Source organism: Thunnus albacares, chromosome 21 (assembly GCF_914725855.1).
Source record: "Thunnus albacares chromosome 21, fThuAlb1.1, whole genome shotgun sequence".
NCBI lineage: Eukaryota > Metazoa > Chordata > Actinopteri > Scombriformes > Scombridae > Thunnus > Thunnus albacares.
In genome coordinates this window covers 4871651-4899360 of record NC_058126.1, presented here as the reverse complement: position 1 = coordinate 4899360, position 27710 = coordinate 4871651, and the positions used below count along the sequence as shown (strand labels likewise).

The following is a 27710-nucleotide window of genomic DNA, read 5'->3' as shown; positions in this document are numbered from 1 at the left end:
CCTCAAAGCTTTTATTTGCATATAAACTGCCCATGAATGATCAGGTTGAAGTGATGCTAAACTGTCCAATACCAAAGATTTTCTAAAAGAAAGATGGTCAGAAGCATCAAGGCATAGAGATACAAGCTTTATTTGCATTTGACAAGTCAATACAATGGCTCAGTTGAAAGCAGTCTTTGATGCATCTGCAGTGTTGTAGTTCCTAAAACAAAAAAATGGTTTTAAGGAAAAGCACAGCATTTTAAGTCTTGCATCATCCAATTGCTGATTAGTACATACCCTGCCCATTGCTCCTCTGGATTTGTTCCAAGTCCATACCCATTGCCAATGTTATTACTATAAACACCAGTGGTGCTGTAGCTGGAAGAAATTCAAGTTGGCCAGATTAAGCACTGATACTACCCATCTAGATAATGTGATGTGAATGATCCCAGCTTACCTATTTGAATCCATCTGGGCAATGACTCCTTTGGCAAAAGTTGGATAATCATTGTAGCTTGGCTGCCAAGAATGCTGGGGTGAGTAGCTTGGTTGCTGGGGAAACTGGGGCTGCTTGGGAGGGTAGCTAGGCACCTGGGGTTTTTGGGATTGGTGCCTAGGCTGCTGGGGCACCTGTGGCTGCTGGGGTTTTTGGGAAGGGTACCTACGCTGCTGGGAAGGGTACCTAGGCTGCTGGGGCACTTGCGGCCGCTGGGGTTTTTGGAGCGGGTACCTAGGCTGCTGGGGCACCTGCGGCCGCTGGGGTTTTTGGAGCGGGTACCTAGGCTGCTGGGGCAGTTTGCTTGGCTGCTGGGGCACCTGCGGCCGCTGGGGTTGCTGTGGCTGGTACCTAGGCTGCTGGGGCAGTTTGCTTGGCTGCTGGGGCACCTGCGACTGGTACCTAGGCTGCTGGGGCAGTTTGCTTGGCTGCTGGGGCACCTGCGGCTGGTACCTAGGCTGCTGGGGCACCTGCGGCCGCTGGGGTTGCTGTGGCTGGTACCTAGGCTGCTGGGGCAGTTTGCTTGGCTGCTGGGGTACCTGTGGCTGGTACCTATGCTGCTGGGGCACCTGCGGCCGCTGGGGTTGCTGTGGCTGGTACCTAGGCTGCTGGGGCAGTTTGCTTGGCTGCTGGGGCACCTGCGGCTGGTACCTAGGCTGCTGGGGCAGTTTGCTTGGCTGCTGGGGCACCTGCGGCTGGTACCTAGGCTGCTGGGGCAGTTTGCTTGGCTGCTGGGGCACCTGCGGCCGCTGGGGTTGCTGTGGCTGGTACCTAGGCTGCTGGGGCACCTGTGGCCGCTGGGGCACCTGCCGCACCTGCCGCACTTGCGGCACCTGGGGCACCTGCCGCACCTGCGGCACCTGGGGCACCTGCCGCACCTGCGGCACCTGGGGCACCTGCCGCACCTGCGGCACCTGGGGCACCTGCCGCACCTGGGGCACCTGCCGCACCTGGGGCACCTGCCGCACCTGCCGCACCTGCCGCACCTGCCGCACCTGCCGCACCTGGGGCACCTGCCGCACCTGCCGCACCTGCCGCACCTGCCGCACCTGCCGCACCTGCCGCACCTGCCGCACCTGCCGCACCTGCCGCACCTGCCGCACCTGCCGCACCTGGGGCACCTGGGGCACCTGCCGCACCTGCGGCACCTGCGGCACCTGCCGCACCTGCGGCACCTGAGGCACCTGAGGCACCTGAGGCACCTGCCGCACCTGCGGCACCTGGGGCTGGTAACTAGGCTGCTGGGGCACCTGCGGCTGCTGAGGTTGTTGGGGTGGGTAGCTAGGCTGCTGAGGTAGTTGGCTTAGCAGCTGGGAAGGGTACCTAGGTTGCTGAGGCACCTGTGGCTGCTGGGGCAGGTAGTTAGGCTGCTGGGGTTGTTGGAGTGGGTAGCTGGGTTGCTGTGGTAGATGGCTTAGCACCTGTGGCAGGTACCTAGGTTGCCTGGGCAGGTAACCAGACTCAGCCACCTGTTGCTGTTGTTCCCCTCTAGAGCCAAAGCTACTTGATGGTTGATAGCCTGGAACTGGCACTTCCTTGTCACCATACTTCCCAGAGTAGGCTGCTGATCCAGTTCTGTAAGCTATTGAGCAGATATTTTGGTCCATGAAACAGCAAATTAAGTAGATATTTTCACAAATGGAATAAACTTACCATTAGCTTGATGCCCTCCTACAACTAGCAAGGACACCAGCAACCATCTAGATAAGACATCCACAAAGACAAGTTATGATTTAATCATGAATTTAATAATTAAAACTAATTTAAAGCTGAAGATCTTTCTTCTACCTTATGAAAAACCCCATGGCTAAAGCCAACAATAGTAGGCCAGTGAAGCAGTAAACTCTGACACTTCTGTCAGCTCCTACCAAACCACACAACTGAACCAAACTGAAAACAATAAGTCACCGAGGTAACTCTGAACCCCTTTGTAAGTCCTCCACACTCACTCTGCTTGTTGGTTAATGGGACACAGGTGTGAGTGGTTGAAGGCAGGTGTGGATGATTATCTGTCAGCAGAGGTCCACTGGATTATAGGAACAAGGAAAAGACTTTCAGCATTTTATTCCTTGAACTTGCGAATCTTTTGACGAGCAAAAAGCTTCATCATTGTTTTATATCAGCTACTTGACAGAACATGATGGATTTTGAGTCCATCATTTTCCCTTAATTAAAATATTTGGGTCAGTAAATATGCAGATGAGGGCAGAATAAACTCAGATCATCCAACCTCATCAAAACAATAAGTCAGTGTAATATCTCTGTGGATATAATAGCTCTGATCCTCTGTATAAGTCATCCATTCTTTGCTCGTTGATTAACGGGACACAGGTGTAAGTAGTTGAAGGCAAGTGTGGCCAATTATCAGATGGGAGAGGACCACTGGACTGTAGGAACAAGAAATAGATGACATTAGTCTTTCAGAGTTTCAGCATTTTATTCATCTTTAGACATGTCCTATTTACAGTCCAACAGCCCAGACAAATAGATATTTGATAAAAGTAGGAACAAGTACAAGTACTAGGTCAGCTTCATCATCATGTTATTTTCAGCTTAACTTGATAGAAGATTATGAAATTTGAGTTCATGATTTTTCCCATTCATTAAAATATTTGGTCCAATAATTATCCACAAGAGGGCAGACTAAACTCAGAGTTTTCAACCTCATTAACAATAAGGTGATAGACACAAATTTCAAACTCAGTTTTGATTATCGGGGTCATTCCTTTCAAACAGCATACAGAGTGGTGGCTGTTTTTCTTTTCAATCTAACCGTGTTTAAGAGTCGCTGATCATGCCGGCGTGATAAAATCATGTGTCTGTTTCAGGAGGTCACAGCATAAAAACAAAGTTTTTTTTCCCTTCTTTATTAAAAATTGTCAAGTAACAAATAGACACAATCATTGTTAATCACACTTAACAACAATTACAAGCAGCATATTTAACAAAAGCAAAATAAATACCTAAATATAAATTAAATTAACTTTAAGGGGGGGTTAATCAATATATAAAGTAAGTAGTTCAGAGAGGCACTTCTGTTTAAAAATGAAGTCACATCGAGCATTGTCGTCAACTTCTGTCGAAAGTGCTGGCTTGAAACTCCATGCTTGTTTTTGTTTAATGTTGATAGACCGAGTAAAAACTGAAATAGGGTGATATGAATTTGATATAAAAATCATATTGACACGTGTGTAAATGCAAGATGGGATGGGGCAGACTTTGCATTTATTTTATATCTTCATTGTTTTTTGTCATATGATGAAACAGAAAAAATATCAGAATCTGCTGACCCTGGGGGTCAACTGAGCAGAGCACATGCAGAGAGAGATATGGAGAGAAACAGAGACATGAGGATATATTGAGTTAGTTTTTGGAAGAGTTTTTGTGGGGGAAAAATGAAGCAAACACTAAACCAAGCCATCAACTTTTTATTTCAAGAAGGAGATGCTATTTGCAATTCATTGTCTGAATCGGAGGGTGATGTTGGCGATGATGAAATTGACGACCCGTCTTTGTTATTGACAATGAGAGGTGAGACAAACTTCTAGTGAAAATATATTGCTTTTGTTTTGCTTATTTCTCTTTGTGTAAACTGTATAAACTCTCTTTTTATATGTGTATATGTTTACATATGTATGTGTATTTGTGTACATGCACAGTGATGATGAGCAGCCTGGAACAACCCCAACAACAAGCACAAAGAGGGGGCATGGGAGGGGGAATCAAACCAGGTCAAGATCTCCATGAGCCCGTCGGCCACACCACAGCTCTGAGCCCTGGGAAACAGAAAACATTCCTGATACTGCCCCACAAACCAGTAGGTTCATGCCCCTCAGAACACCAGGAGCCCAGGTGAACCACATTCAGCAAACTCACCAATGGACCTTTTCCAGTTGTATTTGTCCACGGATACAATGAGGACATTCTGCAAAAACACCAATAAGTATGCAGCAAAAAACAAGGAAATGGGCCAGAAGTACAAATGGGTTGACGTTGAAGTTGAGGAACTCTACAAATTCCTTAGTCTCCTCATATACATAGGGTTGGTGTCGCTGCCAAGTCTCCAAGACTACTGGAAACACAACCACATCTTGTCTGTGCTGTTTCCAGCCACTGTCATGACAAGAGACAGATTCAGGGTGTTATTATGGAACATCCACCCCAGTGATCCAGAGGAGGATGTCAAAAATGACAAGAAGAAGGGAACACCACACTATGATAAGATGTTTGGACTCAAGCCTCTTATTGATGACATTCACACTGCCTGCCAGGCTCATTACCACCCAAGGAAGGAATTGGCAGTCGATGAGAGGATGGTGGCGACTAAGGCGAAAACTGGCATGACCCAATATTTGAAGGACAAGCCAACGAAATAGGGGATCAAGCTTTTCATGTTGACTGAGTCAAGCAATGGATACACCATCAATTTCAATATGTACCATGGCAAATCTCACACACCAGGTGTGCATGGACTGTTGTATGATGCTGTCATGGACCTCATTCAGCCATGATATCTCGGGACTGGATACCATATTGGACAATTTCTACACCAGTCCGAAACTGTTTCTTGACTTGGCCAGCATGAAGTTTGGAGCCTGTGGCACATACAGGGACAACAGGAAAGGGTGTCCCAGTGGGAGAGCAAATGCCCTCACCAGAAAATCAAAAAGAGGCACTGTGAGATGGATCAGAGAGGACCCCCTGCTCTTCGTGAGGTGGATGGACACACAGGAGGTGGCAGTATCTGGTGAGGTGGTCCAGAGGAGAGTGAAGGTTGGAGATGGACACTGGGCAGTGAAAAATATTCCCTGCCCCTCCCCCATCATTGTCTATAATAAGAACATGGGTGGGGTTGACCTATCGGACCAACTCATCCAGTATTACTCCACCCACCGCGAAACTGCTCCCTGGTATTGTACCCTGTTCCTGCACTTAGTGGACACTGCAACAACAAATGCCTACATCCTGCACTGAGAGATCAGCAACACACAACAGACACAGCACATGACGCATAAGAACTTCCTGGTTGAACTGGTGTCCCAGCTGTGTGGAGTGGACAAGACAGGAGTTCCCATCAACAGGAGAACCAACCATGTTCCTGTTGCCATGGTTACAGATGCCAGTCAGAAAGCCACAGGACCTGCCAGCGCTGCCAACAAGTGGACAAAAAAAAGGAACCTCACACCATGGAAACACGAGTCCTGTGATGTGGCCCTCTCATCATTGACAAACTTTTTTCAGGGAGTGGCACAGTTATGCGTTTATAGTAAAAATACAATTTTCCAAATCCGATTGTTTTTGGGTCCAATATGTTATAGTATATCAAAGTGGAAAAAATATTGTCAGGTCATATAGGTGATGTGCTGAAAAAAAAAAAAAAAAAAAAAGACCAGGCATTGGAATGGTAAACCTTTAAATGTGGTATATAAAAGCAAAAACATATGCAAAAAATAAAAAAAAAAATCCCAGCCAAACACTCTTGAGTCTTTACAATTTGAGATATGTACTGGCAAAGTGTTCTGCATTGTCAATTAGGTCTATTAAGGTAAAAACATAAGCTGAGAAAGAGCAGCTGGTGATAGTTTTTGTTCAGAGACAAATTTCAACCAATATTTTAAGAGCACAGTTCAGCATACCTTGGACCCCATGAAGTTTCACAAGATTTAGTAAAACTGGTAAGTTACCCAATACATTTGACGCCAACTAATAACACCCCGTTACCAGTATTAATCTAGATAATTTTAAGACTGCAACAGACACCCAATACCAAAACTTGGTTATGATTAATGATTTAGTAGTGATGTTTCAGAACTTGTGGCCCCACAATAGAGTCTTGAAGCAAGTTTGTGGCAAAGAGGGTTGACATTTGAGACAACATTGGAGATTTGGTTTGTAGAGGGTCTGAAGCTTAAGATTTCAACTCCTTTTAGCTAGAGCAATTAAACGTGCTGCCTCAAAGCCTTTCCTTGCATGATAAACTGCCCATGAATGATCAGGTTGAAGTGATGCTAAACTGTCCAATACCAAAGATTTTCTAAAAGAAAGATGGTCAGAAGCGTCAAGGCATAGAGATACAAGCTTTATTTGCATTTGACAAGTCAATACAATGGCTCAGTTGAAAGCAGTCTTTGATGCATCTGCAGTGTTGTAGTTCCTAAAACAAAAAAATGGTTTTAAGGAAAAGCACAGCATTTTAAGTCTTGTATCATCCAATTGCTGAGTATTAGTACATACCCTGCCCATTGCCCCTCTGGATTGCTAATGTGATGTGAATGATCACAGCTTACCTATTTGAATGCATTTGGGCAGTGACTCCTCCTTTGGCAAAAGTTGGATAATCATTGTAGCGTGGCTGCTGAGAAACCCAAGAATGCTGGGGTGAGTAGCTTGGCTGCTGGGGAAACTGGGGACGCTGGGCAGGGTAGCCGGGCACCTGCGGCTGCTGGGGACGCTGGGCAGGGTAGCCGGGCACCTGCGGCTGCTGGGGACGCTGCAGTCTTGGCAGCAGCTTTGGCAAGTGGCTGGGCTTCCTCAATTTATAGAAAGGCTGTTGCAGAACTGGCATTCGCCTGGGCAGATAGCGCTGCATCTGAGGCTGCTTTGGCAGGTAGCTAGGCTGCTGAGGTTGTTGGGGCACCTGGGGCCACTTGGGTAGGTAGCCAGGAACCTGGGGCTGCTTGGGCAGGTAGCTAGGCTGTTGAGGCACCTGAGGTTGCTGGGGCCGCTTGGGCAGGTAGCTAGGCTGCTGAGGCACCTGAGGTTGCTGGGGCCGCTTGGGCAGGTAGCTAGGCTGCTGAGGCACCTGAGGTTGCTGGGGCCGCTTGGGCAGGTAGCTAGGCTGCTGAGGTTGTTGGGGCACCTGGGGCCACTTGGGTAGGTAGCCAGGAACCTGGGGCTGCTTGGGCAGGTAGCTAGGCTGCTGAGGCACCTGAGGTTGCTTGGGTAGGTAGCCAGGCAGCTGGGGCTGCTTGGGCGGGTAGCTAGGCTGTTGGGGCACCTGGGGCACCTGTGGCAGCTGGGGTTGCTGGGGCTGCTTGGGCGGGTAGCTAGGCTGTTGGGGCACCTGGGGCACCTGTGGCAGCTGGGGTTGCTGGGGCTGCTTGGGCGGGTAGCTAGGCTGTTGGGGCACCTGTGGCAGCTGAGGTTGCTGGGGCTGCTTGGGCGGGTAGCTAGGCTGTTGGGGCACCTGTGGCAGCTGAGGTTGCTGGGGCTGCTTGGGCGGGTAGCTAGGCTGTTGGGGCACCTGTGGCAGCTGAGGTTGCTGGGGCTGCTTGGGCGGGTAGCTAGGCTGTTGGGGCACCTGTGGCAGCTGAGGTTGCTGGGGCGGGTAGCTAGGCTGTTGGGGCACCTGGGGCACCTGTGGCAGCTGAGGTTGCTGGGGCTGCTTGGGCGGGTAGCTAGGCTGTTGGGGCACCTGGGGCACCTGTGGCAGCTGAGGTTGCTGGGGCTGCTTGGGCGGGTAGCTTGGCTGTTGGGGCACCTGTGGCAGCTGAGGTTGCTGGGGCTGCTTGGGCAGGTAGCTTGGCTGTTGGGGCACCTGGGGCACCTGTGGCAGCTGAGGCTGTTGGGGCACCTGGGGCTGCTGGGGCTGGTAGCTAGGCTGTTGGGGCACCTGGGGCACCTGTGGCACCTGTGGCAGCTGAGGTTGCTGGGGCTGCTTGGGCGGGTAGCTAGGCTGTTGGGGCACCTGGGGCACCTGTGGCAGCTGAGGTTGCTGGGGCTGCTTGGGCGGGTAGCTTGGCTGTTGGGGCAGCTGAGGTTGCTGGGGCTGCTTGGGCGGGTAGCTAGGCTGTTGGGGCACCTGTGGCAGCTGAGGCTGCTTGGGCGGGTAGCTAGGCTGTTGGGGCACCTGGGGCACCTGTGGCAGCTGAGGCTGCTGGGGCTGCTTGGGCGGGTAGCTAGGCTGTTGGGGCACCTGTGGCAGCTGAGGTTGCTGGGGCTGCTTGGGCAGGTAGCTAGGCTGTTGGGGCACCTGTGGCACCTGAGGTTGCTGGGGCTGCTTGGGCGGGTAGCTAGGCTGTTGGGGCACCTGTGGCACCTGTGGCACCTGTGGCACCTGAGGTTGCTGGGGCTGCTGGGGCGGGTAGCTAGGCTGCTGGGGCACCTGCTGCTGGGGTGCCTTGGGTGGGTTCAGCTGCTGGGGCACCTGGGGCAGCTGAGGTTGCTGGGGCACATAGCTAGGCTGCTGCTGCACCTGCTGCTGGGGTACCTTGGGTGGGTTGCTCAGCTGCTGGGGCACCTGTGGCTGCTGGGGCTGATAACCAGACTGAGCCATCTGTTGCTGTTGAGGATAACTAGATGAATACCAGATTTCTGGCACAGATTGAAAGTTTGGTTCCTGTGATTGAGCCTTAGGCTGATAACTGGAAATTATTAGTTGTATGTTGTCACCACTTGCCTGATTTGCATTTGAGTTTGAATCCCGACTACCAAGTGGCCCAGTGCTCCATGAAGATTCCCCTCTAGTGTCAAAGCTACTTGAAATTGGTTTATAGCCTAGAACTGGCACTTCCTTGTCACCATGCTTCCCAGAGTAGGCTGTTGAGCAGGTATTTTAGTCCATAAAACAGCAAATTAAGTAGATATTTTCACAAATGGAATAAACTTACCATTAGCTTGATGCCCTCCTACAACTAGCAAGGACACCAGCAACCATCTAGATAAGACATCCACAAAGACAAGTTATGATTTAATCATGAATTTAACAATTAAAACTAATTTAAAGCTGAAGATCTTTCTTCTACCTTATGAAAAACCCCATGGCTGAAGCCACAGTTGTAGGCCAGTGAAGCAGCAAACTCTGACACTTCTGTCAGCTCCTACCAAACCACACAACTGAACCAGTCTGAAAACAATAAGTCACTGAGGTAATTCTGAACCTCTTTATAAGTCCTCCACACTTGTCCTGCTTGTTGGTTAACGGGACACAGGTGTGAGTGGTTGAAGGCAGGTGTGGATGATTATCTGTCAGCAGAGGTCCACTGGATTATAGGAACGAGGAAAAGACTTTCAGCATTTTATTCCTTGAACACGGGAATCTTTTGACGAGCAAAAAGCTTCATCATTGTTTTATATCAGCTACTTGACATAACATGATGGATTTTGAGTCCATCATTTTCCCTTAGTTAAAATATTTGGGTCAGTAAATATGCAGATGAGGGCAGAATAAACTCAGATCACCAACTTCATCAACAGTGAAGTAATAGTTGACTGAGTGCTTATATAGATTTGTGTCTCATATCTGGCTCATTTTACACTGTTTAAACATCAAACACGCATACTAAATCAGACAGACATAGATGTAAAACCAAACATTTAAAGCTTCAAATTTAATTTATAATACAGACATACAATCCAACAGTGTAATGGTATGATGACCAAATATATTTACAGAATAGATTCAATTTAAAAGCTTATAAGAGTTAAAGTATATATTTAAAATGATCTCCCAAAAGACGACAGTGTCTGAATGCAAATAGCTTTTTAAAAAAAATGCTGGATCAGAATTTTCATTGAGATCATGACGATGAATTTTAAGTCTGACTCTATATTTTACCACTATACATTATTTTAGTTAGCCCTGTTGTTGACTGGTAACCTGTCCAGGGCGCCTCTCACCCAGTGTCAGCTGGGATCAGATCCAGCCCCCCTGTGACCCTCTAAAGGATAAGTGGGTGTGGATGGATGGATTATTTTAGCCTGCAGAATGACATTTTCAACTTTAACTAATTTTTCCAATGTGAATATCTTTCTGATTCAAAGCACAGAGTTTCTGTATAGTAGTATAGTTTTTCTTTTCTTTCTTTCTTTTTTTTTTTTTTTTTACAGATTAGTAAATATGAATTTTCTGCAGATTCCTTCAACAGTGTCAGAACTTTCTTTTTCTGGTTGAAGATTGAATATTTGAAGATAGTCAAGTGGCGAAGGATTAGGGGACCTTGTGGAAAAATATAAAGGTTAAGGTACTTTATTTGTCACACAAACAGTTGTACAGTGAAATTTGATCTCTGCGTTTAACCCCATCCTAAGTCTTAGGATTATCTGTCTCTTTTTTTGTGTGTGTTTATGTATGTATTAAAACTGGAAAAGAAATTCTAATTCTAAATTACAGAATGTGTATGAAACCCATGACCAAAATAGTCATACATTCTGTCATTGTGTTACTTATGGATGGAATTATAGTGAAATTAAATTATTCCTGCTTTTGCTGGAAACCCCCTGAAGGTCCCCAGATCCCACTTTGAGATCCACTTATTTTGTGTATCCAGCAGCATTGGTGTTACTATTTATAAGGACCAACAACAACAAAAAAACTTTATTGTAACAAGTATATCAATAATAAAAAAAAAATAACACGTTCATAACACTTTTTGTATACAAATTGAACGCAATCACAAACACGCCAGGGGAAATAAAGGTTAATAATAAACACAAAAATAGAAAATAATAGTTAAATAAAAATCCTGTAGAGCTTAAAGTGGTTATACGTATAAAGTTATATATATAAGTTGAAAAGTTTGGCTTTTTGCTTTTTATAAGGACTACATTTCCCTTGGGCAACAACATTACGCAATTCCTATACCACTTCCTGTACTGGCATTTCAAAATAAGACAATGGTCTTCGTATGTCGTTGCCAGCTCCGATGTAAACTTTAAACTCGGCTTTTACTTCGAAAACGGGGTCATTCCTCCGTGTTTCGTCGATCCCTGGCTGGCGGAGCCACCAACAACCTGGGACCGGGGCAGGTATTCCCGTGTGAACGGCAGGCTCCAGCCAGGTCCAGGTCCAGTCCGCCGCGATGAGACTCCGTTTGGCCGGAGCCGCGCTGCTGTCGGCGGCCGCTTACTACGTTTACCTGCCGCTGCCGGGCGGCGTGAGCGAACCGTGGAAGCTGATGCTGCTTGACGCGCTGTTCCGGAGCTTCATGCATGCGGTGAGCGCTGACAGGAGCCCGGAGGAGGACAGGTTGATGTGAGGGAGAAACTGACCTGAGAGAAAACACAAGAAATAAGTCTGGTTATTCATATACAGAGCAGAGGGTCAGACAAAAGTGTGTTACATACCTGTAAAATATAGCTAATTATAGCATATACATGATAGGTGACTGTCATGTATAGTTGGGGCTGGGCAATATATCGATTTTATATCAATATCATGATATGAGACTAAATATTGTCTTAGATTTTGGATATTGTAATATCGTGATATGGCGTAAGTATTAGTAGACTGTCTCAGCTATTGTATTATTTGCTTTTACCCACTTAGTCATTATATCCACATTACTGATGATTATTTATCAAAAACCTAATTGTGTAAATATGTTGTGAAGCAACAATACTGTCACAATATTGCCATCGAGGTATTTGTTTAAAAATATCATAATATTTGATTTTTGGCCATATCGCCAAGCCCTACTTATAATAACATGTTAGCAATATCAGCATAGCAGAGTTCATTTAAGAAGAATGTATCTTGCTGTAGAGAAAGGAATTATATAATATAATACACAATCAAATAGAATAAAACAAAAATAGGTTATAAAATAACACATCACAATAGCTTTTAGTGTAACAGATTCAAGAAGAATAGAATCAAACTGAGTACAATAGATTACTGCGTACTGTACTAGACTAGAATATAATATTTCATACTATACTATGCAGTATTATACTACAATATAATTTTCTTTATACTACAATATATAAAACTGTACTAGAATGGTATAGCATAGAATAATGTGAACAATACATTACTATAATATCCTATATTATACTACACCGTATACATAATGTAAATATTTGTAATGTACATATAATTATTCAGTGTTGTGATTTATTAGACTGAGAAAGAACTGAATACTCTGAAGTATACTACACTTTACTATACAGTACTATACTGCAGTATACTATACTGTAATGTAATTTACTACACTATATATTGTGCTAGAAAAGACTATATACTGTATATAACATATCATTTAATAACAGGAAATAATAGAAATGATAACATAGAATAGAATAGATCTTTAGTATTATAGATTACTGTATATGAGGTGGAACAAGTGATCAGAGTCAAGTTTAGTGGAGAAGATTCATGCACAATAGAATAAAAGTAGGATCTTTACTTTAACGGGTGCAAGAAGTGAAGCCACAATAGCAGCAGGTATAGAATGAGAGTTTTGTGACCTTTGACCCTGCAGCTGAACACCCTATAACATGTACCCGTTTGATTGTATCATGAACCCGCGTGATGATGTTGTAATATGTACGTTTTAAGTTAAGCTGCTCTCAAGCTTGCAAAACCAGTTCACACCCAAACTATTTAATCTTATGGATCAATGTAGTGCAACAAGTTTTCAGGCCCAGTTAAGTCTTTCGCTACAGCTCTGGTGGACTCGCCTTCTCTTTATTATTTCACTGTGTTGTTAACCGACACAACGGCCGTCTTCAGAGAGAGAGATTTTCTAGATATTAAAGGATAAAGCTGGCGATTTTCTAGATGTTTCTTATCGTCAACAAATCTCATGTTTAGAGACAAACCAACAATGATCTACTTACAGTTATTATGTGTCTCAAAGAATTTCATTATATACAGTGTAGTACAGAGGTTGCGATATGTGGCACAATAAGCTAGCAAAGCTCCTGCACATGCTCAGTTGCCTCACACAGAACTACTCTCCTGAGACTGAAAACGTGATCGCTGTTATTAGTCTCTGGAGCCGTTTCTAAACAACACGATCAAACTCTTCATAAGATTTTGGATACACACTCACAATACTTAATAGATCAGTTCATTATTGGTTTGGATCTAAATTTGATGATAATACATTTGTGCAACCAGGGTATAAAACACTCAGATGTCATTTTTGTGTGCGTTTCTTATTTCCAGAGCGACGTGGCTCACGCGTTTGGCGTGTGCCATCGTGTCCACCTGCTGAGCCAGGTGGTGTCCTGGGTGGAGGTGATCGAGGCTCGCTCCTGCCCCGCCGTGCACGTGTTCGACTCCACGCTGGGCGGCGTGTCCACCCGGGTCTTCCAGCCGAAGGGCGGGAAGAAACTGAAAAGGGGAGTCATTTATTTCCACGGTGGAGGATGGGCCCTCGGCAGCGGACGTGAGTGCCGGTTTTGAAACTGTACTTTTATTGGATTGTAAAAATAATGTTAATTGGCTTCGGTTAAGTTTTGCTCAAACTGCTGCAGTGCTGTTTAGTGTGTTGAATAATATTAATATTGATAAAAACCATCTATATTTAATTATATGGTCGATTCTACTGAAAAGAGAAAACAAACATCATCATTTTGGGTCAAAGTTCTATAAAAAACGTCACAGAATAATAACATAATAGTTTGCATCATTTCAGTATCACTTAATGAGTTTATCTGCTTCACAGGGATGCGATCATACGACCGTCTGTGTAGGAAAATGGCGGAGGATCTGGACGCTGTTATCATGTCTGTTGAGTAAGTTTTCATGTTAAATAGTTTGTATTTTGCTGACTGTCAATAAGATTTCTTCAGATTTAGTGAGTCAGTATATATATTGTTCCAAAAATGATAAGAAATCATTGTTTTCACTTTGTGTTGAAGCTGCATAATGTTGGTGGTTGTTTGTAATTTAAATTCAAATCGATATTGATTTCTTATTTCTAATAAAAGACTCATTTCAAGCTCTTTCCAAACAGGGCTAATTATTGTCATTTTCTATTTTTAAAAATAGTTGGGAATCATTTATTTGAAATTTTAAAAACAAGAGAAAATTTGATTTAAACATCAAAAATACAAAAACTGGTAAAAAAAGATTCAACCATATGTTGTACCCTGTTTTCCACTTTTAATTACATACAGTTAAGTATATTCTGAGCTGTACTTGTAATAAACTGCAGTGAGTTGTGTTTCCTTGAGCTCAGTCAATTAAATCTGAGTATTTTTCAGTAAAAAATGGCAAAAAAAACCCCTGAAAATGATGAAACTGTCTTATTAGAGGTCTTGTGTCACTTAAAAAGCTTTATTATTGATTATTCTTTGTTATTTTTGTGGTGAATCAATTAATAATTTTAATTTAAAGAAATTTAGAAAAAAAGGTGACATCTTCAAAAAGTTAGTTCAGTTTGTTCAGTCTGAAGATTTCCAATTAATAATGATATAAAATAGGAAAAAGCAGTGAATCCCCACAAGTGAGAGGCTTGCACCGGCGTTATGTATTAAAATAACATCTTCCTGTGCGGTTGCTATAGTTACCGTCTTGCTCCGGAGGCGGTGTTCCCAGAGCAGTACCACGATGCGTTGGCAGCGTCGCGGGCCTTCCTGTCGGCTCGGGTTTTAGAGCGCTACAGCATCGATCCAGAGAGGGTGTGCGTGTCCGGAGACAGCGCCGGAGGAAACCTGGCCGCTGCTGTGGCTCAGGAGGTACGAAAAACAAACACACACACACACACACACATCTCACCATCATCTTTGCATATTTTAACCTTTTTACTTGTTAAAATTAATTTTCTATCTTGAGGCATAAAGGAGATGCTTTCAGTTATAGTTTGGAGGCTCAGTCTCCTGTAGTTTCTGCTCTCTGGTGGTAAACGAGCCGTATCTGTTTTCTACTTTTATCCACCAAAGAAGCTGTGCGAGCTGTTGGATACTTCTCTTGTTCTGCAGAATACACAGTAGATCCATTTTCCTAGTTATCTATTCCCCTCTTTGTTGCAAATATCAGTGGAAATATGGATGAAAAAACTAAAGCAGTAGAAGCGTGTGTCTTCTTGACACCAGCTGCATCCCAACTGTCAGAGTTTATGTTTACATGCACACTAATATTCCCAATATGACAATATTCCAAATTTGATACGGGTCATGTAAACAGCATAGCGCAGCAATGTAGCATTAAGACATGTGGGATACATCAATATTATTCAGGTTTTAAGAGGATTCTTTAGACGTGGACACAGCACATTAGGAATATGCGTCTCAATTTGGTGTTTTTACAGCAGTTTGCGAAACACGGCTTCCTGCCTGTTTACGATCAGCTCTGCCAGTTGTAAACAAACCAGCTAGCCAACAGTTAATAATGATGCATGACGGCTGGTTGTGTAGCGCGCTCCTGCTCAGGCAAAATGACAAGCTGGAGCAGGAAGGCAGACAGAGGACAGATCTTGTGATTCCCGTTCCCACCGGAGCAGAGGGTGCGTGTAAACGGGAATATTAGCGCAATATTCATTTTCATCAGCCATGTAAACAGCTTAGTAGGAATGTGCATGTACACGTAGTCAGAGAGGCACAACTGAATGATCCTGATGTTAGAGTTTCACATATTAATCCAACTGTTAGATTAACAATTGGATCAGTCAGGAGCTGATAAAGAATTTCATTTACGTGGGGAGTTTTAGCAGTTTTAGCACCGTTTTCCAACAAAAACTTTTGGTGGAAACAGTAAAGAAAAGAAACATATTGGCAGAAATGATCAGCTATCTGTTTCGGTGTATTTTAAACCTCGTCTGTGTCCACAGCTGAGCTCAGATGAGAGTCTGACAGTGAAGTTCAAGGCCCAGGCGTTGATCTACCCCGTGCTGCAGGCGCTCGACTTCTACACCCCGTCCTACCAGCAGAACCAGGCGGTGCCCATCCTCTACAGGCCCGTCATGGCTCGTTTCTGGCTGCAGTACCTTGGCGCCGACTCCTCCCTGGAGCCGCTCCTGCTCGCTAACAACCACAGCTCCCTGGACCAGCTAGCCATCAGCGCCGGGACTCGCTCCAAGCTGGACTGGACCGCTTTGCTCCCGGCTAAACGTAAGAAACACTTCCGGCCGGTCATCAGAGAAGAAGGATCGCTGGGGGTGGTGGGCGAGGTGCCGGCGCTGATTGACGTGAGGGCGGCGCCGCTGCTGGCGGAGCAGGGAGTTCTGGGTAGGACGCCTAAAGCGTACGTGATGACGTGCGAGTTCGACGTTCTGAGGGACGACGGGCTGATGTACGTCAGGCGGCTGCAGGAAGCCGGCGTCACGGTGACCAGCGATCACTACGAGGACGGTTTCCACGGCTGCATGGTGTTTGCGTTCCTGCCCATGATGTCTAGCGTTGGACAGAGGAGCATGAACAACTACATCCGCTGGCTGGACCAGAATCTGTAGACAAACTTGACTCCTCCAGATTCTTTTCAACAGGGATCCGGAGAATCCAGCGGAGACATTTTGTGGCACCAAAGATGTACCGGAGCAGGAAGTCTGGTACTTGAGAGCTCCTTGTCAGACCTGCAGGGAGGAGAAAACTCTTTAGGTATCACAGATTTCATCCATGTGGGGGCAGAATGGACTACAGGTTAAAAATCTCTGACTTGTAACCCAGAAGGTCACAGATTTGATCCTCTGTGTCCATCAGCATCCTTCTGTCTGCTCTCTGACGCTTTGGAAAGAAGCATAATACTTTAAATCTATATAATCTAGAATTAAAAAAAAACAAAATCAACAAGACAGATTCTAGTTGTAAACCAGAACCGCTGGATCTGTAGATCTACGATCACGACCACGAAGCATCTTCACTGCACCCTAAAACCAAAACTTCTCACATCAACTGTAACCAAAGAGAAACATTTGTATTATTCAAAGTCTGAATATTCAATACAACTTTTTGGAGAACGATGGTATTCTTAAGGCTCATGATTTACAAAATCTGGAAATTTATGCACATGATAACAGATGAAGTGTTTAATTTGACTACATCTTTTCAGAATAAAACATCATTATTAGAAAACACTGGAGACAACATGTAAAACAGTATACAAACATTACTGTTATGTACGGATGATCAGTAATCATAAGAGAGAGCAATCAAAAATAAATAATTCTATAATTTCTGTAAAGTAGGATTAGTAGGATAAATGCGCCTGAGCAGCAGTTCTTATAAAATCTTTTTGAAATCGGCTTTAATCACAATCAAAAAGTTTACTAATTACCCTCAAATTGTTGAAACAAACCTGCATCATAGGAGTCCAGTTATACTGTCCATTATAAGAAAATTAATGAACATCAGCCAGCCAGGATTGTGAAAATCTGTCCAAATTAGATTTAAAACATCAATAATACAAATATATGAGTGAAAAATCATGTTTTTGGAATGTAATTTTCAAGACAAAACTATGTAATTTAATCATATATCGTATGTTAATTACTTTGAGGGATATTCTGCAGTTCATTCATGTTTCCTTTCCGTTCTTATTTCACTGTAAACTGAAGCCGGAACAACAAAAAACATTTCTCCTTTTTAAAGATCATTCTGTGAGAAGAGTTAAAGACTGAAAATGATGAGCCTTGATTATACTGTTCAACAGGCTTCTTATCAGACTTGAGTTGGAGCTCAAAGTCACTCAGAAACTATCTTCAGCTTTTATGCTTTTACGATGCACTGAGACACTGAAATAGTCTCACAGACACACACACACACACACAAAACAGGCCAGTCAAGGCTACAGTGTGTGTGTGTGTGTGTGTGTGTGTGTGTAGTCAAAGTATGCCAGAGTTCACAGCTGTGTATACTCTCTGGATTGTGCAATAATGTATGTTTGAAAGTATCCCTCATCTTCTCTAACTTCACCCTCTGATGACCACTGTACGGCAGGGCGAATGCAATGACGACGAAGAAGACGATGATGATAGCTGTGAAATTTATGCGAGCATTACTGTATCACCACAAGAGAAGAGATCCCAAATGGACTATCATGCTGTCCTCCCCCGACCGCTGTCAGCCCAAAGCTAACATAATGAACCGACGACAGCGAGCGCCTGACAGATTCGGTTTGGCTTTCGGCCCAAAACCGCTGCGAGCCAAGACTGTAGCAGAAACACTGAGCTGAGTGTGGCCGTTACAAGGCTTCACATTATCCAAGAAAAAAAAAACATTTGAGAGTGTTACACTGGTTATCAGGACACTGTGATTTTTCTTTTCTTGAAGAGAAATGATTCCAGACAGCTTATTTCCTAACATGGATTTCTGTAATTAAGGCAAATTCCAAGCATTACCCCCTCCAAGCACACATCTTGTACACTTTCTAGTAAAAAAAAAGTGACTGTTTGATATGCATGAACAGTAAAATAAGTCATTTATAAATTTGAAACATGGGTTTTAAAACTAGATAAGGCGGTATGGACTGTAGAGAAAGACGTATGAATGTTTTCAGCGCTGTGATTTAAATGCTGTATGTGAAATTAAGCATTAAATAGTTTTATAATGTACAAATAAGGCTTTAATATAAGTAGGGTTACGTAACAGGTAGTCCCAGCCAAGCAAATACACAAAACCGGTCCCAGATGTACTCCTACAGCGCTAATAAATCCCATAAAGTAGTTATTTTATTGGCTGCTGTGACAACTCAAGTGGTACGCAGGGAGCAGGATCATAATATTTCTTGTTATCCCTCTGTTATTATTTTTTTTCTATATGTGTGTTATTGTGTAGCTTTTTAAAAAGATATTTTTCTGTCAGCGCTCATGTGTGATGTATTTTTAAAACCATCACATTCCTGGACAGTGTTTTACTGTGATAACGAGGATGTGGAGGCGCTGCAGGCAATATGAAGCTGCACCTGTACATGGCAGGAGTTCAGGTGATATAACACACTGGTGGCCATACTGGAGGTCTTTAGATTTTAAAGGTGCAGTGCGCAGGATTTAGTGACATCTAGTGGTGAGGTTGCAAATTGCGACCAGCTGAATACCCCTCGCCTCCCCCTCCAAGTGTGAAGGAGAATCTACGGTGGCTGTGAAACTTGTGAAAAACATGAAAGGTCCTCTCTAGACCCAGTGTTTGGTTTTTTTTGTCCATTCTGGGCTACTGTAGAAACATGGCGGCCTCCATGGAAGAGGACCCATTCCCTATGTAGATATAAAGGGCTCATTCTAAAGTAAAGAAAACACAACTATTCTTATTTTCAGGTGATTATAAACTAATTAAAACATACTTATGAATATTATATTCCATTTCTGCCAAGTCCGTTCTGCTAGATGCCACTAAATTCTACAAACTGCACCTTTAAAAGAGATTTTATTAAATACTAATAAGTTAAACTAAATATAGAAAAACTACATTATCTAATTACTTGCTTTTATCTAAAATGGTGCAACTACAAATATCTATACCCATGAAATGTCTCTTCAAATGACTCAGAAAGAAAAAATGTATTATGTTATATTAATTATGTATTATTTTGATATGTGCTTTTTTTTAAACAAATGTTTTTTTTTGCCCTGATGAAAAAAGAATATGTAAATTCAACACAAACTTTCACAAAGACGCATTTAGTCTGTAAATTTGACACAATTTAACACAAATGTGATTTTCAGATATTGAACATGTGAAATACGAGACATCACATGTGGAAAAGATACTTTATATGTGAGAAATTCACATTTTGGAAAATGCAGTTTATCACATGTGAAGCGGCATTTCACAGCTAGTATTCACACATTTCACATATGAATTGTAATATTTTTTGAGTAACTCTGTTTCAAAATCAACAGACGCCAGTGAAGTTAAAGCTAAAATATTTAGCTTGATATCTGTTATTACTAAGCTAAGTGTAACGTTCTACATGGAAATATAAAATATGACCTATATGTCATGAAAATAAAAGATATTTGCCAAACTTGAGAGGGTTTCACAAGTGTGAAATGTAGTTTCGTAGTGTCTTCATGGTTATTTTATTTACTTCTGCAAAAGGAAAATTTTACTTTTTGTTTCACTTTTTTGCATGTTCAGTCTGTTCACGTGTAAACTGAAAAAAACTGGCACCAGATTTGATTTCTAGAAGATTTGTGATGCAGCTGCATCACCATCACATCACACTCGTAATCACAGTAATCACATTTATTTTTGCTATAATTACTAATCACCTGTGATGTAAAGGGGTTTAAGGGGATATTTTTAAATGTAAATCACTCAGATGTTCAGCTACTGTATCTGCACACAATGTAAAATGTTCACAATTTACTATTTTTTGATTTATTTATGAAAAAAAAAAGATTCATATAATGATTTTTTTGTTTCTTGTTTTGTGCAAACTCACCATTCACACATTCCTTTTAAGAAATAAATATTAATATCCCTAATATACAGTCTGTAAGTGTGTTATTTTGTAAATGAAAATCTGCATCACTAATAATAATAAATATAGTTATTACATCATAATTTGTGAAATCATTAGTTGTAATTAACATTGATACACTCCTTTAAATTGTTCATTTATTCCTTAAGTAATTAATTCAAAATATAGTTTATTATGGTTTAATTTCCAATTAGAACCCTATTTTATATTTATAAGATATAGTAGCTATCCTGAATATATTATTATATATATTATTGTTATACTATTAATTAATGGTAATTATTAATTATAATATTAATTAATTATAATATTTATTTTTATTTATTTTTTAATTTTTATTTTTAAAGGGTTATTCCACCCAAATACTACTTTCTAACAAATACTTCTTTCTGTCTTCTTAAAGTTTTAAAGGACAGACAGACAGACACACACGCACACACTTTCAAAATAAAAGCCCCATAGAGTAACTGTATCTTAACAGGAAACTAGGATTGGACCTACTTTTTCAAAATGAAAGCCCTAGACAATAACTGTATCTTAACGGGAAACTAGGAATGCACCTTTTTTTCAAAATAAAAGCCCAACACAATTATCTTAACAGGGAAGTCCAAATGAGGTTGTTTTTTTTCAAAATCAAAACCCCAGACAGTAACTGTATCTTAACAGGAAACTATGATTGGACCTAATTTTTCAACATAAAAGCCCCAGACAGTAATTATGTCTTGACAGGGAACTCAGGGGAAGGCTGTTTATTTATTTATTTTTAATAAAAGCCCCATAGTGTCACTATATGTAACAGGACGTTCAGGATGAGACTTGTATTTCAACATTAAAGCCTTGAAATGTTAATAGGAGCTTACTGGAGGCCACAGATAAGGCTGGAATTTCAAAATAGTGATTCATTCATTTCAGGTTTCTGCTTTTCAGTGATGCTTCGCAATTTGTTTTTCTTTTGTGTTTTCTGGATGATGACTACTTCTTCATTCTTCACTGTAAGCTACTTTAACTTAACTTTTTTATACTTTTTAAAATATTAAGCTTTTTCAATAATTTAGCATAGCATAGCATAGTAATAGCAATGCATTTCAGCTCATAGATTCATGAGATAATGCAGTTTAGCCTTCAATTCTAGCAATTTATTTCACATTTCTGCATTTTTATTAATGCTTTTCATCTCTCAGTTCTTTTGGCCGATGCTTTTTCTTTTCCAACGTGTTTAACAATTCAGTTCATCTGTGTGATATTAATACAAAACATTTGTTCTTTCAGTCATTCCAGGCAATTTATTCCAACTTCCATCTCTGAAAGTATTAAAGTTTATCTTCCATTTCTTAACTCTTTCAGTTTTACAATTCAGCTTCCAGGGTTTTTCGGCAGTGCAATGCGTTTGAGCTTTCAGCTTTTTTAAATAAAATTTTATTTCAGAGTTCTGCGTTTTCAGCAGTGCTTTGTGATTTATTCCAGCTGTCAGCATTCACAGGCGTTTTCCGCTGGAAACGCATTTTCTAGTTCGTGTCACGGTCCTAATTCCTAATTATTCCAGTTAACAAGGATTTCACAATGAAATGCTTATGTGACTTTTTAAATACAAAATGTAATTATTTATCTGACAAACCAATACAATAGCTGCTCTCTGGTGAGTCAGGTGATTTATTCCTCCTTAGTCCAAACACATGAATATGAACTTTTGATCAGTTTACAGCCAAGTAAAAAAGTCAAAAATGTAATATGGTAAGAGTTTGAAGTAGAGCTACAATGTTTAGTTGATAAAGCTGATTGGAAGAAAATTAATCAGCAATTATATTTAAGTTTATATAATTGTTTCACTATTTTTTTTAAAGAAAAAATGCCAAAAATGTGTTGGTTTCAGCTTCTAAAATATGCAGATTTGCTGCTTTTCTCTGTTATATCACTGTGAATTAAATATCTCGGGGGTTTAGAATGTTATTAGTAATGTTTTTCGTTATTATATGGATTAAAAACATTATAATCCATTTGAAAAATAAAGCTGGTAATAGATTACATGTGTTATAAATATATAATGTGTTGTTTTTAGGGGTCAATATCACATCTTGGAATCTTGACACAGGAGATGGCGCCAAATCCTCCTGCTGGACATCCGGCTCCAATCACTAAATCAGACGTTCTGAGTATGTGTAGATATTATTTATCACAAGCATCATGTGTCTTTCATTCTCTCGTTTTTATCCCCAGGTTTTACTATCATCATAAAATTAAATGGGATTTCTGTGATGGATTTACGCTGCTCCGTTTTAATCCCTGGATTCACAGTTTCAGGCTTTGCTTTTGATTTATGTCTGTGATCTGACACTCTGTGATATTCGAGAATAATAAAGACAGGGCGTCAGATTTCTTCCAGACTTTCTGTTTCTACTTTTAACTGAATCTTCTAGAAACCAGTTTGTTTTTCCTTTTTTGTTTCCGTCTCTTAGATTCACCCTCCGCTTCTTTTCTCTTTGTCTCAAAAATATTTGTGCTTCATGTCAAAGCCTGCAGAGAAACAGAAACCAAACCCGCGACAGAATGTAACGTGCCTGTCAGATCATGTGATCAGATTGGATGGCAGCGAAAAAGGAGAGCAAGAAACACGCTCCTCCTGACAGACAGGTCTCTCTCTCTCTCTCTCTCTCTCTCTCTCTGTGTGTGTGTGTGTGTGTGTGTGTGTGTTTGCGTGCCATCGGCAGCGAAACCTGCATCATCAGACCTGCATCTGGATCGCCACGGGGCACGCTCAGTGTGTTTGTCAGCTCACATCTAACACACTTGATTGCTGTGCGATTGCCCATCAGGACTTGATTACACACAAAAATTGTGGGTGGTGGATCAGTGAAGTAACAGTCAGCCTGCAACACTGCAACCGGCTGCCAAACAGGCCGCATGTGTGAGTTCTGAATGAATATTAACTCAGCCATTGTTTTTCCATAACCACGTAATTCCATTTAAAAGTCACAGGGGAGCAGACAGCTTCTCTCAGCATGTAGCATGTGTCCCGTTTCAGAGTCTGGACCCTTCAAAATTTACATTTTCAAGATGGAATAAGTCATAACAGGCTAACATGTCTCGTCAAAGTTTACATTTTCTGTTTTCTACCAACAGGCGGCATTTGTTTTCCATCACTATGACTAAAACATGACCTCAACCTCACAATTTTTCAATGAGTCTTAAAACAACAGTAAGGTGTCCATATGAGCAGTGAAAGAGGTTTTCCTCGCTGTAATCATTTCCTCTTGTTCATACTTCATCCTTCAAATGTGCTTTCAATGTAAGTGATGGAGGCCAAAATCCACAGTGTGTCCACACAATCATTTAGAAGTTGATGTGAAGCTTAACTTCTACAGACTTGCTTTTAAGTGATGTTGTTTTATCGTCTTCATATCGTCTTTTAATCTTTTTTATGATCTCTTTATTGTGTTTCATCGTCTTCTACTGTCGTCTTCTTAATGTCAGACTTGTTATTGCTCTCTGTGTCATGTCTCTTTGCTTTGTCTGTGAAAAGCACTTTGTAAAGTCTGTTAATAAATAAAGTTATTATCATTATTATCATTATTATTACTATACGGGGCTTGACCAGTGTTGTCAGGAGTGTCAGATCATAAAACGCAATGACACACGACATATTTGGTCGTTTAGTTCAAAGGAATTGTCGACAGATTGATAGTTTGACCCCCCAGGAGAAAATGATTTTACACTCAATGACTGCAGCTTATTCAATAAATGTGAAAACATTTACTACTGTGTCAATAATGATTATTTGGCTGCTATACTATTCAGTAACTCTATGCAGTGATAGTGATAAGTGGCCCTTTGTTATTACCAGGAAATTAAATTGAATCTGAGTTATATATTAAAAAAAAAAAAAAAAAAAAAAGGAGCAACAATAGAAAGGCGATTAATCCCAGAGAAACAATAAGAGACAAAACAGCACAACACAAAATACTTTTTACAGATGTAGACTGAAGCTACAACCTGGTACAAGTTTATCCTTCTTAGTCTTTTTGGCATCAAAAGTCAAAATTTATAAAAAAAAAAGCTTAAAGGGCTGCTCCAACAATTTAGTGTCTCACAGACAGATTAAAGGGTCAAAATCAAAGCAGCAGATGCAGAGATGTCTGAGTTTTATACCCGATTAACACATGGCATTAAAATATGAAGTGTATCTGGAGATGTTAGTAATAATAATAATAATAATAACTTTATTTATATAGCACCTTTCATACAAGAAATATAGCTCAAAGTGCTTTAAAACAAAGGAAATTACCAAGTGCTTCACATGAAAAATCACATAAAATTTACATAAAATGGAAAATAAAACCCACTTGATAATAATAATAATAAAAAAATAAGATAAAATAAAGTGACAACAGAATGCATGGAATGTAATGGTGGTAATGTGAGACTACATAAGCGAACCGCCTCTTCCTGACAGCTAAAACGAGCCTGGCAAAAGCTGCAAAGCAGTAGCAGTTAGTCCTGCAGAGAAGTGTTGTGAAAGTCGTCCGTTCCCGGGAGCAGTTTCCATGACCCGGGACGTGTTCGTTGATGTTGAGCCCCCGACTAGCTAATTTACATATTAAGATTCGATCACAACGGCGGCACAACTGAGATAACAAGAAGGTATTTTTAAAACCAGATGTAAACGCAAAGGCCCATTGATCAGATGTCATTATCCAGATACACATCACATGTTAATACCAGGTGGAAATGGGGCCTTAGTTCCCAGTATGAGTCACACCCCTCAAAACACAACACTTCCCATAATGTAACTTGACGTCCACATCTGTCACTCTTTACCATCAGTTTGTAATGCAGGCTTTTTGTTAAAAATCAATAATCAAAAGATCCTTTCAGAGCCACAGAAGATATTATACAACTGTTTTCACAGACTGACTTTATCTACTAATAGACCGGAGATCAGTCACTACTGTTTCCACGTTTAAAAGAAACCTTTCTGTTCCCTCGGGCTTATTATGACTCACCAGTTTCTTACCTGAGTGTGTGCGACTGGACAACTGATTTTTGACTCATCATTATTTCTAATTTTGTGAATGTGTGTGTGTTTGTGCTTGATTTGGTGTCCATTTTTAATTGTTGTATTTCTTTGCTTTAAAACGATTTTATCTTGTTGACCAGTTGCTTTTGTGCTGATGTTAAACCATGGATGTATAAAGAGAACTGGATACAGCGTCGTTCATTCCTATGCTCAGTGGTGCATGAAGCAATAAAAAATCGACTTCCCGGTATGAAGGCACCCGGATCTTCCGCATCGTGCGGCCCATAGAGCATGCGCACTAGTGACTTTCGCTGGCCGAGTCGGCTACTTCCGGTTTAGCCCTCTGGCCAACTTGAATGGGGATAAAACAATCAATCATGTGGCTCTTCTAGGCTTTTGAAATGTGATCGGACCGAACGGATTTAATTCTGATAGCGAGATGAATCATTTCGCGGGGGTTGTGACGCTCAGAAATGTCTCTTTCACAATGTAAGACTATGGGAAAAAAGTGTTTTTGGGCCAGTGTGCATCACCTGACGTTGTAATTACACGGTTTCAAAGCCCGGCGCTCTTCCTGTATCCAGTTCTCTTTATACATCAATGTGTTAAACACCTTGAACCAGCGTTGTAGACTTGATGTAAAATTGATAGAGTGTCCCTTTAGTTGTATTAATGCCAAAATGCAACATTTCATACTAATCTTGAAGCTCTGCCTTGAATCAAAAACTCAAAAAAGTCTGAAGCTTTATCATTTTAGTTTAAATCGTGCAAATCCGTAATTATCGTAGACTAACTGACACACAGATAGGACTCCACATGGGAGCGATGTTTGGTTTGTGGAGCACTAGACAAAACATAATTAAGGTACCATGTGTGGTTTGCTGTGTCCACTGTGCTTTAAAGAGTAGGGATTAGAGTGAGAGGAAGGGACGGACGGTCAAGGGGCCCAACAGCACATTTTTTGGCCCCAGGACCCCCTTTTAAGTGAATCTATCATTGCCCCTGGGTCTCATTCGCAGACAGCACAGATGGGAATGAATGAAAAAAAAAAAACCCCACAACTTAATGGAGCTTTTCACCGTTCACACCGATTTAACAAACCATCAGTTATGACTGTGACACATGTGAGAAGATAAAAATAAAGATGAGACACTCAGCCGGAGTGTGAATGTATATTTAGTGCATGTATGTGTGTGTGTGTGTGTGTGTGTGTGTGTGACCCTGTGGAGGCCTAACTTCCTCCCTGCCCACTGGTGCTGCTCGTTAATCACTGGCTGCCGAGATGATCATTTCTAAGGAAAACAGAGCCTCCGGGAGCGAAAACATACCGGTGAGAATGTGAAAGGAAAGCCGGAGCGGCGGGGAATTCATGAGGGAGAATGTTATCGCTGCGACTAAAGGTCATATTGTTCACTTCTTCCTGACAGGCCAAGAAAGAGAGAGAGAGAGAGAGAAAGACAGAGAGAGAGAGAGAGAGAGAGAGAGAGAGAGAGAGAGAGAGGAGGGAGTGTAAAGCAATTTGGAAAGAGGTGGAGGGAGGGTGAAGCTGCATAGAGAGAGAGAGAGAGAGAGAGAGAGAGGGAGGACAGAGAATGATTGGTAGGGAGGAAGAGAAAACCACAATGTGGGCCTCATACTGTATGTTACTCACACATACACACACACACACACCATGGCCAAAAGTATGTGGACACCCACGCATTACAACCATATGAAATTGTTTAGTAAGTGTCCAAAACCATGTTCATCGATCTGCTGCAATAACAGTCTCTGGTTTCAGGCTTTTCCACCAGATTTTGGAACCCGGCTGCAGAGATTTGCTCCAAGCGGCAGCTACAACGACTCCAGGCTGAATCCAAAGCAGCAGTAGATGCTCCAACTGACTCCCGTCCAGAAAGTGTCAACTTTTCTCCAGAAATACGAAGTCAATCATTTTTTTAAATGAGTCATTCTGGTCTCAGTCTATAAATTCAGGCCCTGTAATAAGTGTGCTGGTGGTCATTTTGGAAATTATTGCTCTGTTAATAAGATTTGAAGACTTATAGTAGCTTTGTTGCCATGTTGATGTTGATTGACAGCTGTGACTCACCTGCTACTCTCCCCGTTTCCAGGACGCACACTGAGTCAAACTATTATCA

The 27710-nt window shown here is 41.8% G+C and overlaps 2 protein-coding genes and 3 long non-coding RNA genes across 60 annotated transcripts in view; 2 read left to right on the top strand and 3 right to left on the bottom strand.

Annotated features, from left to right (window-relative positions):
* Nucleotides 1–106: 106 nt before the first annotated feature.
* LOC122972716 (basic salivary proline-rich protein 2-like) lies at nt 107–9344 on the bottom strand. Of its 50 annotated transcripts, none has more exons than XM_044340008.1 (18): nt 9223–9343; nt 9088–9134; nt 8877–9016; nt 8718–8759; nt 8625–8642; nt 8535–8582; nt 8337–8459; nt 8091–8279; nt 7836–7958; nt 7476–7787; nt 7146–7436; nt 1690–1827; nt 1384–1419; nt 1250–1266; nt 1166–1180; nt 440–1054; nt 280–360; nt 107–202 (listed from the first exon to the last, which is right to left on the bottom strand). In XM_044340008.1, exons 1-18 carry the CDS (start codon nt 9237–9239, stop codon nt 160–162), a joined length of 2295 nt encoding a protein of 764 aa, XP_044195943.1. In that variant the 5' UTR covers nt 9240–9343; the 3' UTR covers nt 107–159. The 50 variants fall into 50 exon arrangements, with proteins under 50 accessions (XP_044195943.1, XP_044195950.1, XP_044195955.1 ...); XM_044340015.1 differs by having other exon boundaries at nt 440–957; nt 1168–1180; XM_044340020.1 differs by lacking the exons at nt 1250–1266; nt 1384–1419 and adding an exon at nt 1591–1608 and having other exon boundaries at nt 440–872; nt 915–957; nt 1168–1188; nt 1699–1827.
* Nucleotides 6537–6767, bottom strand: LOC122972723. Its single transcript, XR_006399829.1, has 2 exons — nt 6713–6767; nt 6537–6632 (listed from the first exon to the last, which is right to left on the bottom strand). It is a non-coding gene; the product is annotated as an uncharacterized LOC122972723 (long non-coding RNA).
* The window catches only part of LOC122972722, a 25942-nt gene continuing 5312 nt past the window's right edge, over nt 7081–27710 (top strand). Inside the window, exons 1-5 of one of the 7 annotated variants that reach the window (XR_006399822.1) lie at nt 7081–7163; nt 7212–7307; nt 7386–7411; nt 8408–8464; nt 8540–8613. This is a non-coding gene — a long non-coding RNA (uncharacterized LOC122972722). Of the gene's footprint in view, nt 7164–7211; nt 7308–7385; nt 7461–7792; nt 7812–7972; nt 7995–8350; nt 8465–8539; nt 8614–24685; nt 24690–27710 lie in introns of those variants that run through there. The other 6 variants (XR_006399826.1, XR_006399825.1, XR_006399828.1 and 3 more) reach the window with 6 other exon arrangements.
* On the top strand, nt 10310–19285 carry LOC122972719 (neutral cholesterol ester hydrolase 1-like). Its single transcript, XM_044340023.1, has 5 exons — nt 10310–11412; nt 13368–13590; nt 13870–13939; nt 14713–14884; nt 15976–19285. Exons 1-5 carry the CDS (start codon nt 11278–11280, stop codon nt 16594–16596), a joined length of 1221 nt encoding a protein of 406 aa, XP_044195958.1. The 5' UTR covers nt 10310–11277; the 3' UTR covers nt 16597–19285.
* Nucleotides 16641–27710, bottom strand: part of LOC122972724 — a 21663-nt gene continuing 10593 nt past the window's right edge. The window contains exon 3 of the long non-coding RNA XR_006399830.1: nt 16641–16716. This is a non-coding gene — a long non-coding RNA (uncharacterized LOC122972724). The remainder of the gene's footprint in view (nt 16717–27710) is intronic.

What these genes read in the sequence shown, in the direction of transcription:
- LOC122972716 (XM_044339971.1), bottom strand. An exon ending in ACCAGCCCCAGGTGCCGCAG is followed by an intron (nt 1,420 to 1,689) that starts GTGCGGCAGGTG and finishes CAGGTGCGGCAG; the next exon opens with GTGCCCCAGGTGCGGCAGGT. An exon ending in GCCCAGATGGATTCAAATAG is followed by an intron (nt 361 to 439) that starts GTAAGCTGGGAT and finishes AATTTCTTCCAG; the next exon opens with CTACAGCACCACTGGTGTTT.
- LOC122972719 (XM_044340023.1), top strand. Translation starts at nt 11,278, where the DNA reads ATGAGACTCCGTTTGGCCGGAGCCGCGCTGCTGTCGGCGGCCGCTTAC. An exon ending in GCTGTTATCATGTCTGTTGA is followed by an intron (nt 13,940 to 14,712) that starts GTAAGTTTTCAT and finishes CGGTTGCTATAG; the next exon opens with TTACCGTCTTGCTCCGGAGG. An exon ending in CCGCTGCTGTGGCTCAGGAG is followed by an intron (nt 14,885 to 15,975) that starts GTACGAAAAACA and finishes CTGTGTCCACAG; the next exon opens with CTGAGCTCAGATGAGAGTCT.